A 12,750-nucleotide genomic window follows, 5' to 3' on the forward strand; every position below is an offset into this window, starting at 1 on the left:
GCGGATGCACTCCTCCGCTTGACTCTCTCCTTCGTCGGCAGGAAGGCGTGGTCGGCAGAGACGTCGCTGCGTCGCTAGGCGGGGTTGCCGGCGACGACACTGCGTCGATGGGCGGAGTCGCTGACCGAACTCTCGCGGGTTCTTTAGAAGCTCCACCCTTCTTTTCCGGTTCTTCCACGCGGTCTCCCTTTTGCTCGGCACCATCTTGGACCGGGGTTTCAGGCTCCTTTTTCTCAGCCGCTTCTTTGACCGCCTGAACAGCCATCTGCAGCTGGGCTTTTAAACTTAAATTCTTGCACATTAGATTAGTAATCGTATGAAAAGTTGCACTCGGTTCTCCCCCCTTGTCGTACCGCAAGGCCACCCTCTCATTTGCGGCGCGTCTTTCCGTCTCTAGATCTTCACGGAGTTCGGATGGAAGCTCGCGACCCCTTAATCTAGCCGCCATGAGGGGTTGTGGTTTTTCTCATGGTATCTTTTCTTTGGTAATGATGACCTAAGTATCTGCTGTTGCCCACTAAGCTATTGTGGGTTAGCTTCCACTTACTGCACAGTAAAAGTTTGCACATAAGGTGGTTAACAGATGGTGCATGGTAAAGGCCCACGCACCTTTATCTCCATAGTATATTGTATGTCCATGTTCTTATACATTTTGGTTCTAGACATTTGGATGAGACCAAACAGTGGTGTAATTTAGAGCTTCACTAGGGTAAAAAAAGGTATGTATTTTTAAAAACTACCAAATACCCTTGTGTAAACAAGGCCACGTTTTTAATGCATTCATTGGTAAAAGTAAACTCTAGTCTTCCCTCAGCTATATTCTTTACACAGCCACAATGTCTATGCATGCTGTGTAAATACATTGAATTAGAGGGGTGGGGAGGCCTTTTTGGCAGACAAATAAACCCTGTACCCTGTCCTAGCACCACTCCAGTCCCCTTTTCGTGCCTGATCCGCTGCTCTGCTTTATGCCACACAGAAGCTGCTTGTGGCACTTGTGGCATGTGTGCCTCAGGTTGGCCACCCCTGTTATAGAAGAATGTCTTGAGTAGTAAGGATTTGAAAATATAGGAGTAAGTGTTTGGATCTACTAAACTTTTATATAATCTGTTTATATAACCTTATGGAGATATATAGAAGTCAAAAGTTGTTGCTGTACTAAACAGTCATTTTTCCTTTTTAAAGAATTACTTGTGTCACCAAGCAAGCATAATATAATGATGAGACATTTGATTTCATTACAAAATAATCTGAATTTCCAAACTAGCTTCAGCAATAGATCTTAAAAGCTGTTACTACCTCTCTTCACTTACTAGCTCCAGACACAGAGTTTGGTTGAATATTTTTGTTTAGTCCTCTTTTGTTGCTTTTATCAGGTTTTTTTTCAGTAGGGTTCATTATGATTGAATAAAACATGTTTATCAATGTATATGTGTAATGTATTTCCAAGGCAGGAATTTTGTTGAATTCATTTTTGTTTTTGTTTTTTTGTGGCAGGTTGAACGACATAGAGAACACCTCATAAACTATATAATATTTTTGAGAATAACGCCTTTCCTTCCTAATTGGTTTATCAATATAACATCTCCTGTAATAAATGTACCATTGAAAGTATTTTTCATTGGTACTTTTCTAGGTAAGAATTTTTGTTAATAAGTTAAATTTTTTTTAAGGGGAGGGGACTATTGGTTGGATTTCACATACTCGCTTTAATTTGCTATCTGCTGGACAGTTGAGAGATTACATGACTTCTTTCCTGTATGCCAGTGGTTCTCAGTCTTTTCTTTTAAGACTCAAGGCACTCCTCCAAAGTTCTCTGAATTTAATGGTATTCTAGGCAGCTGTGGGGAGAGTGAACTCGTACTTTTTCTTGCATTTGTCTCAATGCAGAAAACTTATGGGGTGTTCCTTGCCCACTGGGAAAATGTAGGAGCAAAAGCACGTCTTAGGATCAGCACTTCTGATATTTGTATGCTCACTTTTCTCTTTTTATTACATGTACTGGGAAGTAAAATATATTATCTTTGAGCCTCTATGATTTACTCTGTCCTAGTAATTTACAAGCATAAGTCAGAAAGAAGTATTTGCTAAGGGTCCAGTAGTGCAAATTTAGAGTTTTACTCTCATGTAATAAATTACAAGGTTCCAAAATTAAACCTCAAGTGTGAGGGTAGCTTGCTGAGCTTTGTCCCTCTGTTTCACCAACATATATTGATATAATGATAATGATAATCCTTCAAAAGTTGCTCTGACTTTGTAGGGCCACCAGATCTGAAACTGAAACCTAGTCTATGTTCTTTCTAGGTAGTTGATTTTGTTTGTTTGTTTGTTTGCAAATAGTCTGCATTATTTGGTTTCATGATTAAATTAAAAGAACTAACAAAGCCATGCTTATCAGTCAGTAGGAAAAAATGGCTGCAGTAAGCTCACTTCATTTTGATCTAGTCTATGATGCTTATTGTTTGGGGGAGGGGACTTTTTGTATGTCAGCTAAAAACTCAAAATAACACACACGAAGGGAAGAAGACATACTCAGACTCTGCCTGTTCAGATAAAACTATGAAGTTTGGGTGCTGGGGAGCAGTGGTTTATTATGAATAGTATTTTTGTTAGAATTTACCAGTGTCAAAAACTAAGACAAAGAGCATTTGCTTGTCTCAAAGAAAATTATGAACTTTTTAATAGTCTGTTTAACTGGTTCTCTGTTATGTTTCTGTATGTGTAGGTGTTGCACCACCATCTTTTGTAGCAATTAAAGCAGGAACAACATTATACCAACTTACAACAGCAGGGGAAGCTGTTTCCTGGAACTCTGTGTTTGTTCTCATGATTTTAGCTATTCTCTCAATTCTGCCAGCTATCTTCCAGAAGAAACTTAAACAAAAGTTTGAATAAGAATCGCACTGGATCTAACTTTCCCATGCTTCATCTCAGGATCAGCACTTCTGATATTTGTACGCTCACTTTTCTATGGGAGACTTGTAATGGATAAAAATATTCTTACTTCTGTAAATAAGCACATTTTGTTGCCTGAAATTAAGGGAGCTGTGTTCAGAAATATTCTGTATATAGTTTTGTAGTCCAAATCATCAGTGTTGTACTCTTTTTGGAGACAAGAAGAGGGAACTGAACACCCAGAAGATTGAACTTTTTGCTCTGGTTTATATATGGGGTGGAAAGTTTCAGATGGAAATGTAACCTACAGATGCTGGTTTCTAAACTTGCAAAAAATATAAATCTAAGCAGTCAGTCTAATTTTGTAGCATTCTCAATGCTGATACAGACTTGCATGTGATTTGGTCTGGTTGCACTTATTTTTCATACCCACCTTTCCTTTTTATTCTCTTGTCTTTCATGGTTGTAGAATAATGTAATGTAAATAGTACTCGCTCATAAAATGACTTTTCTATAAGAAGTACTTGAAACTCAAGTGATGTAAGCCAGAAGAAGCTGAGATTTTTTCATTCTGTTTCTTTTTTCTTTGTGTTTATTTTTCTTTTTAAATACTTGAACACATCTGCTTTATGAACTGAATTAACACACGGAGGAATGTCAAGTAATTCCCCCTTTATCTGTAGATTTTATGTGGGGGCAGATCCAAATTTTATTATAGTTTGCTAATAAATGCTAAAGTTTTTAATTCTTGTTTAGACATATTTTAATATCTATTTTTGCCAGTATTCCAAATGATAGCCTTATCCTACTGATTTAAAATAATTGCTACATGGTTATACAGTTATTAAATTACTAGAATGAATATAAGTGATTATTAGCAGGGATCCTGGTTTTCTCTGATTTAAAAAAATCCCCAATTTTTGGTTAAAAACTAACCCCAAATCCACTTTTTTCAGTGATTAAATGAAACACCACTAACATATAGAGTGATGTTTCATTTTAATGATGGAAAAATATGGATTTGGGGTTACTTTTTTTTAACCAAAAATTGGGGATTTTTTTAAATGGGAGAAAACCAGGTTCCCTGATTATTAGCTGCTTGCAATTCTTGTGTGTATACTGGTGAAAGACTGAAAAAATCTCGCTCTTTAGTTGGTGGTAGCTTGCCACTATGGCAACTCAATTGGCTAAAAAGTGCATCAGGTATGCAAATTAATACAGGGTTTTTTCTGTTCATCTAAAATATATTGCCATGTATTGATTTTATGTATCATGTAATGAAAATACTACATCTTACTGTACTTGAACTTAAAAAAGGATCCTTTTTTTCTTATTGGTGATGGCCTACTAGCCTGATTCATTTTTTTTCACAAATCATATCATCCCCTAACTGATACATTTTATATATATATATATATAAAAACTTCTCTTGAATGTTACCACTGTCATTGACCGTTGCATTGTCATTGGGCCTCTCAGAATATAGGGCCCCTATTCAGTAAGGTACATTAGCATGTGCCTGCATAGGTAAGTTGTTCCATTTTAAGTCCATGCTGCTTATATGCTTTGAAGTTGGGCACTGCTCCAGTAAATTGCTGACTTGGAGCTTATATGGTTTGCAGTGCTCAAGTTTCTGAGGAATTACTTGTCTGCAACTGTGTTGTGTTGTCTCCTCACCAGAAAAAGCTTGTCATGGCATGGAGCGTTAATGATGTAGGAGCCCAGTTCCATAGATGTGATAATGTGAAAGGTACTGGTACCTTCAACAGTTCTATTCTTTTGCATCATAATGTGGATTGACTCATTTGTCATTTTATCACAGTATTATGTAAATGCATAGGAAATATATTAATTAATACACTAATTGTCTCTTCCTCTTTTTAAATTTTATTTGGATTGGACTACACAAGAAATAGTGGTTTCTGTGGTGTTTGCTAAAAGCACTATTATTATTATTATTATTATTACTATTATTATTATTATTATTTAACCACTGACCTCTATTTGCAAGTTTTGTTGTAAAGTGTAGTTCTGGGAAACTTGATTGGGGCTTAGCATTCATTTATTCTAAAAAAAGGTACTTATTAACCCTTAAAACAGATTCTGTGGTCTTGGGCTCACCAGCATAAACAGCAAAGCGGTTCATTGCTGTAATGTTAATCTTTAACCTTTAACCTTTTCTACATGGGGGAATTTACTACAAAAAAAGCGAGGAGCAGTTTTGGTTCCACATTAACTTCTAAGTGGAGGCTCACACTGCACACTGCTTCACACAAAGGCAGTCTTAAGGTACTTTAAGGGTACGTCTATAGATGGTGCAAGGCAGCTCTTTGCAGAGCTACTTGACTAGCTCTTCCTGTGCTAATTCCAGAACCAGAAGCACAATCCCTGCTTTAGTGTAGTGTTTTTAATCAGCCAAGCTGAGAAGCAAAAATGTTTGCCTGAGTCAGTGCTTTACTGTGGCAGTACTGCTTGCAGTTCCAAAATTAGTATGAGCAGTGCTATTGTGGGTATTGTCATGCTGTACAGTCTTAGCCATGTACTGCAGTCTGCGTGGTCCAAGAATGCTGATGTCTACCTCGGGCTGTTTCTGCATGGCACTGCATTGTGTCATGCGGACGTAACACTGTTATGGCATTTGCAAGGAGGGTCAGTGTGTAGTATTTTAAGCACTCTGAATTCATATCATAGTGTACCTTAGTTTCCCAGGTTGACAAGCCCTCATTCAGAGATTACAAGGGATTTTGAGCTGTTAAACAAACCTGTTATTTTTCTGAAATTTTGTAAACCATATGTGCAACACCATTACTAAATGTCTCTTTCATTTCATAATAAAAAAATCCAAATTTTAAAATGGTCTTACATTAAGAATACCAGACTATCTTGACACTTTGGAACGTAGTTGTATGTGGAACATTTCTTTTTTCCTCCTCCTTTATGAATTCACAAAGAGGTTAATGTCTTCTAAAATGGCAGTTCTGAGTGCCGCTTTAGCCTTCAGTGCATAAAAAGTGGTTTAATTTTGTTTGCATCTTTACTATTGTAAGAAACCTGTTATTGTTACATGGTTTTCTAACATATCTGAGGATTCTTAATATTTGAACAAACAATACTCCACAATTAGTACTTTAATTGTGATACAAAGATGACAGACTGTGTCTGTCTGTTTTGGATCTAATTTCAGCAGATGGGACTTCTTGGCCAGGGACAGCCTTACACATAAACTGGTTTAAGTGATCAGAAACTGGTTTAAACCTGTAACAGAACAGATGTTTAGTGCATATAAACCAATTTCAAAATGGCTGAAACTAGTTCAAGATAAACCTGGTTGAATGTAATATGATACTTAACTGATTTGGCTGAAACCAGTTTATGCCTTGTCTGTCCTAGACCCCTTGCTGATTTGAGTTAAATCAGAGACCCCCAGCATCCCTGCCTGCTCTCAGGGCTGGGCAAGGCTCTCTGCTCCAGCCCAGCCAAGCTGGCCATGCCCCTCAGCTCCCCAGCCCAAGCAAGGTCAGGCAGGGGCAAAGGTCTGCCCAGAGTGGGTTTTAATTCCCCCCTCCCTGTGCCACCAGCAGGGACCAGAGCTGGGTCTGCCTGGCATTCTCCCCCTCAGTCCCTGCCCAGAATAGGCCCCCAGCTATACCCTCTGCCGGAAAGCAGGGGGAGGAGGAATAACCCTGTCTCTGCCTGGTTGTGCCTCCACCCTGCTGCTGCAGCGGGAGGTGGCAGGGCCCTTATTGAAGGCAGCAGCCCCTGTCATACTGCAGAGGAGCGCGAGCCCCTTTCTGGTGAGGGGCTGTGTTGCGGGGCTGGCAGAGGTGTGGCCGGCTGCTCTTGGCAGTGCCGGGGTCCCGAGTGGGCCAGTGGCTGAATGAGGCTCTTCTGGCCGGGAGGGAGCTGGCCCTGAGCACAGAGTAGCAGTGGCTACAGCCCAGCCCAACAAACCCTGCTGTTGTGCAAGCAGTGTCTCCCAGCTTGGGGCAAGCCCCTCCCAGCCGGAGGGGGCTTATTTAATCATTGGCCACTCACATGGCAGCAGAGTTTGCCCAGCCAGACTGCAGCTGCTGCCGCTCAGTGCTCAGGGCCAGCTCCCTTCCGGCTGGGGGGGGCTAACTCAGCCACTGGGGACCCTGACACTGCTGCGCGCAGCCGGCCACACTTTTGTGGCCCCAGCATAGAGCAGCAGTGGCTGCAGCCCAGCTAGGCAAACCTTGCTCTGGTGCCAGCGGCTGAATAAGCCCCCTTCTGCCAGGAGGGGGCTTGCCCCAAGCACAGAACAGCAGCCGGGGCCTGGGTGTGGCCCTGCCCAGCACCTGGAACAGTGACCACCTAATAACCATGTCGTGGCTTCTTGGAGCACAACTCCCTTCCAGGGGGGTTGTGCTGTGGAGCACTGCAGGGGCTTGCAGGGCTCTGGCCCAGTCAGGACCCTGGCACTGCTGTGCACAGGCGGCTGCAGCTCTGCCAGCCCCACAGCACAGTCCTTCACTGGGAAGGGGCTCACGCTCCTCTGCATTATGACAGGGGCTGCTGCCCCCATTATGGGCCCTGCCACCTCCCAATGTAGCAGTACGGAGGAGGCAAGGGCAGGCAGGGATGGGTTTATTCCTCCGGTAGAGGGGGCAGCCGGGGGCCTATTCTGGGCAGGGAGTGGTGCTGCACAGACCTGGCTCTGGTCTGTGCTGGTGGCAGGGTGGGGGGGATTAAAACCCTCTCTGGCCAGTTCAGCCTGGGTTGGCCATGTTACCTCCACCCACCCAGCTTTCCTGCTGCTGAGGGCCGCTCTAGAGTCCCCCGGCTCCTGGCCTGAGCAACTGCAGGCATGTACCTGCATTGCCTCAGTGCAGAGAGCATGTTTGTCCTGTTACAAACTGATTCAGCCTAGTCAGGTTAGATTAACGTGCAAAGGTTGAATCAGTTCAGGCTCTGGCTTTTTGAATGTCTGTCCCTAGCCCTTGTGCTGAGCACCTTTTTGGTGGTCCGTTGAAAGATGGAGGTATAAACATCTTAAAGTAACCTGAAGAGATTTGAATGAAGCTTATGGTCTTTGGCCTTAGGACTCCAAAATATTATTCTGAAACAGCAAACTTTATGTTATTAAAAACTGCTTAGTAGCATATCAAATGGACCAATACACTAAGCGTGCAAGCAAGAAAATGACAGGCTTTTCCTACAGTTTAAAAATTCAGTTGTTTTACAGACTGATTTAAATTGCTCCCATGAGCACTATATATTTTGGTTGGTCTGTGAGGTATTTAAACTAGATGTGTATTCATTAAAATATCCAAATGATAGATTTCACCTGAAGAGCGTTTTGACAACTTGAGGAATGTCTCTTTCTCCCCTTGTGGTTTCCAGTAGGACCTAAGTGTTTTTACCCCATCTTCATGATGCACAGATTTCTACCGTGAGACAAAAGCTGCATCAAAATGGCAGACCAACAGGGAGACACTAATGCCATTAGGTGAATAGTAATACTGAACCAGTACCAGACACTGAAAATACATCCTAATGCTATTTTTAATGCCAGCATGAACACTATAAATTAATTTTCTTTAAAGTGATGTAGGAGGTTTTGTTCATGATGTCTATGCAGCAGTATGATTATGCTGCTTCATGAGGGATGGCACTTCAAGTGTCTTAACATTTTTTAAATCATGAAGCCAAAAGCCATTACTTGCAATTTAGTAGAATTTAGGTTAAACTTTGCAGTGTTTACAACATTCTGGGTCCATCAATATGGAATTGATTCAAAAAATTGTAAAATTGATAGAAGAGTTACTCAGAGCTTGTCTAGAACTTACACCACCTGCACAGCAGGCCCTGGCTCCCTGAAAAACTCATGGCTGCCAAGAAAGAAAGAAAAATGGCTATAAGACTATTATGTTAATATCTTGCCCCCATTCTTTTCATATGCTGCTTTATTGTACTTAGCCTTGCATGAAAGAAGATCATATTTGCCTTCTAGCAAAGTATAACTAATCTCAGAAAATCAAGATTAGAGTGACTGCATTTTGAGCTTTTCTATATGCAAGGTAGCCAGATTTCATTCCAGTAACTGCATTAGGAAGTGGGGGGTGGGTTTTAGCTTTGGGCCTCACTCTGGTAGTGAAAAAAACAGCTGGAGAAGCTCACAATTCCTGGTCAGTCTGTAGCAGAATCTGCATGGGCTCTTCCTTGGATATTATCCTAAGTAAATCCTCCCGCCCATAGACCCAAACTCTCTTAGAAACCTGATTTTAGCTGGGCTACCTTACCATTTAAGCTAAAGCCTAGTTTTATTTTTCATTTAGGCTGATAATCTACCATAAATACTCAAATTCAAGACAAGATTTTTTCCCCAATCAATATGATGAGGGGGGAGCCTTATCTTGCATTCAAGTACCAGCTATGGGCAGGCTGCAGCTCAGCTTAGGTTTTGGCCCTGGGTTTGGGGCCAAAGTCAGAGCTGAGCGACCACCTGCCCCAGGCTGGGGTGGTTTGGGCAATAGAAACAGGGGTTCACAGTAGAGGGAACACAGTGGAGGCTGCCTGGCAGTGGTTGGGGGAGTGTGCAGGGGAAACAGGGCACCCTACTCCCCTAACCTCTTACCTTGAGCTCCAGGCCTGAGCTACTTGGGTTTGGAGCTGCTGCCATTTTTTCTGCCTGGCTGGGCAAGGTCAGGACCATTGCTGCTGCCTCTGTCTGCCATGGAGTTGGAGCCAGAGCTGCCCAGAAGATATGTGGCGGGGGCACCAGAGGATGGGGGACAAGCATTGGACTGGGAACAGGCAGCAGGGTGTGCGGGCCGGGCGCGAGCCGGGCCCTTTTTTGTGCTCTGCGCGGGCTGTGGCCAGCAGCCCGGGCACACGGGGTCGGAGAGAACGTGCGACACGCTAGAATTAGGCATGGACTCGTAATAGTAGATTTAAAGATTGTTTACTTACACCAGAGATGGTCGTGGTGTAGGCTGGAAAACTTGCTTGAGTTGCGGTTACAGACAAAACAACACGAACGACCACGTGGAGTTTGCTAGGCTCCACGGAAACAGAGCTCCGGATGCCCTGGACAAGCGCGCCACCGAAATAGAAACTTCGTAGATACGTCTTATAAAATTATCGCTCGAAGACGGGAAGAGGTGGGCGATGGATCAGGTCACCAAGCTCCTCTGAATCTCACGCAGGGTCTCTATTACCCTGCTGTGTACCCAGAGTCCCCATGAGATGGATGTGGAGTCCTCTTCAGCTTGGGCGGAAACCGCTCAAGCCTCTTATACGGCTAACAGGCCAATCGTTAGCTGCCACGTGGGAATAATTTAGAACTAGCCAATAGTGGGGAACAAATTTGCATGCGGGTGGCGGGAACTCCTTTGCACCGTGCATTTCTCTTGTAACTTGAGCAATGCACCCTGCAAATAAAGCTACAAATTGGCGGGAAATTTTCCCTTGCACCGGGGTTCTCCTCTGCAGCAGAAAACTCCACCGTGCAACGAAGCTGTAATTTAGAGGGAATAATTCTAGTGCCGAAGCGCACACAAAATCATACCCTTGGGTTATGACACAGGGAAGCAGGCACAGGGGAGCAAGGGGGCAAGTGGCAGGGGGGCAGGCATAGGCACAGAGGGGGCAAGAAAAAAGCAGGGGGGGGGGGGGGGGGGGGGGGGTCCCCTGCTGCTGCTGCTTTCCCTGCCACAGTGGTAAGTGTGACAAATTTAGGAAAACTGTTTAACAGCTTATAAACATGGAAAATTCTAATAAATTTATAGTTTTCCATGTATAGCAACTAATTATTGAGGAGACATCTTAAATTCAAAGTCATCTTGGATTCGGGTATATACAATATCCACTTTGCCATGAAGATTCAGGCTGGGAAGTAGCTGGAGTGCTAATAGTCTTCTTTTGCCTTCGCACAACTTTTCTGCTTTCCCAGACGGACAGACAAATTCTTCCACAATTTAGTGAGACAATGAGATTGTGATATAGTCAGCTGAATCACAAAAACCATGGGTTAAGACTCCAGAATCCTAGTATAGTCCTGTTGACAGTGTGACTGTTCACACTTTAATTATATTACCCTGATGTTCAGACTTAAGGATTGGTCACATGGGATAGTTGCAATTTAAAATGCACTTCCTCTGAACTCTGCGGTCCTTAATAAACATGCCTTAAGATTTCTTGATGCTACTGCACTCTCACTGTTATGCCTACTTTTCATGTATAGCCAATTTTGTTTGCTGTGGGTAATAATTGCATTTGATTATGTATTTTAAAATTTGGGGGACAGCGGTGGTATATGAAACATTTTTAGTTCAAACTGACTTGCATCCAAATTTGTGGTCTCCTTTTAAAATTATTAGTTACTGTTTATTCTATTGTTATCCAAATTGTGGGGGGAAGCTTATCTGTGCTAAAATGTCCACAAAAAACATTTCAATGGGAATTTGGAAAATAGGTCTTTATTGTCCAGATGCTCACTGCTGGTGCTTTTGGAAACTGACCACTGAGGAATTGTTTGGACGTTGGTAACTCTGTGTGCACAGATTCCAACGCAAGCAGCTCAGTTTGGGAGAGCCATTCTTTTGGGTAAAATTAGTTACATTTGATGGGGATAGGAATTAATGAGAACAGCATTACCCAAAAAAACTCTGGCTGACACAAAGCACGTCCAGATAGTTTAAACACTGTAATAGAAATGAGTCTACTGCAGTGAAGGCACAAGGGTGCCGTGTGATCTTTTTATGGTTGTTACGCAATATTAGCACTGTTAGGTGTTCAACCTACACGATTCAAAGATAAACCCAGAGATTTCAAATAGGAATCCACAATGTCAAAAGCATTCTGATCTATTGTGGTCTTTTTGAGTTATTTGCAACAAAAGGATTGCTCTATTATTTTCCATAGTCAAGAAACAAGTGAAAGGTAAGAGCTGGCATTTTCCAAGGGATCCAAAAGGTTGAGAACCACTAGTCCTCGGTATTCTCAATATATGTAATAATAAGCCACTAGTGCTGGGATCTTAATATAAGTCACAGAGCTGATCTAAAAGGTTTATCTATGACATTTTAATTCTTGAGAACTTTTCACACATGTGGGAGAGAGAAAAAATGCAGGTGCTGCTGATCTTTGATCAGTCTTTTCTTGTCTCTCATCTGGATTCTTGTCATTTGTGTTGAATACTCATATTTATTCAAATATATATTCATTGATTATTATGGTCCTTCCGCTTCCAAAATATCAGGATTATGGTCTCTGATTTGCACCAATACATTTATTAATATAAAATTAGGTGGCAAATACTTTTGTGTCTGTATGAACAGTAATTCTAATATAATAAAGGGCTTAGTCCATCTGTCCATAACACTCTTGGACAGAGGTGGGCAAAATATGGCCTGTGGCCCACATCTGGCCCACGAGGCCATTCTATCCGGCCCATGGGGCCCCTAAAAAATTTGGAAAATTAATATTTCTCTGCCCTTGGTTCCTGGCAAAAATGACAGGAACCAAGGGCAGTAGGACCCAGGGGAAGCCCAGAGGGCTCCCACAAAAGCAGGGCCATCCCGGCCCCGCCCCCCAGCCAAAAGCCCCAGCCCAGGGCTTCTGGCCTGGGAGCATGTGGCTGCCCCGGCATGGGAAGCTCAGGTAAGGGGATGGGGGGACCCTGGGCAAGGAAGGAGTGTAGCAGGGGGAAGTGGCCCCTCCCCTGCCCCATGCCCCGTTCTGCAGCTGCTTGCAGCCTGTGTGGGGCTGCCTATGCCTGCTCCGGACACCCCCGTGTGGGCTGCGAGTGCCTGCAGCATGGGGCACCGGGCATGGGGCACTGGGCGTGGGGCGGGGCCACTTCCCCCCCCATCCCGCTCTCAGCTTTTTACT

At 43.1% G+C, this 12,750-nt stretch overlaps 1 protein-coding gene across 2 annotated transcripts in view; it reads left to right on the forward strand.

Moving 5' to 3' along the window:
- TMEM41B (transmembrane protein 41B) overlaps positions 1 to 4,211 on the forward strand; it is a 26,895-nt gene extending 22,684 nt beyond the window's left edge. For both annotated transcript variants that reach the window (XM_006018208.3, XM_025197404.1), the window contains exons 6-7: positions 1,498 to 1,636; positions 2,726 to 4,211. In XM_006018208.3, coding sequence (XP_006018270.1) covers positions 1,498 to 1,636; positions 2,726 to 2,895 — 309 coding nt within the window. In that variant the 3' untranslated portion in view covers positions 2,896 to 4,211. The remainder of the gene's footprint in view (positions 1 to 1,497; positions 1,637 to 2,725) is intronic.
- Positions 4,212 to 12,750: the final 8,539 nt, after the last annotated feature.

The sequence above is a fragment of the Alligator sinensis genome, unplaced genomic scaffold (assembly GCF_000455745.1).
Source record: "Alligator sinensis unplaced genomic scaffold, ASM45574v1 scaffold502_1, whole genome shotgun sequence".
NCBI classification, from domain to species: Eukaryota; Metazoa; Chordata; order Crocodylia; family Alligatoridae; genus Alligator; species Alligator sinensis.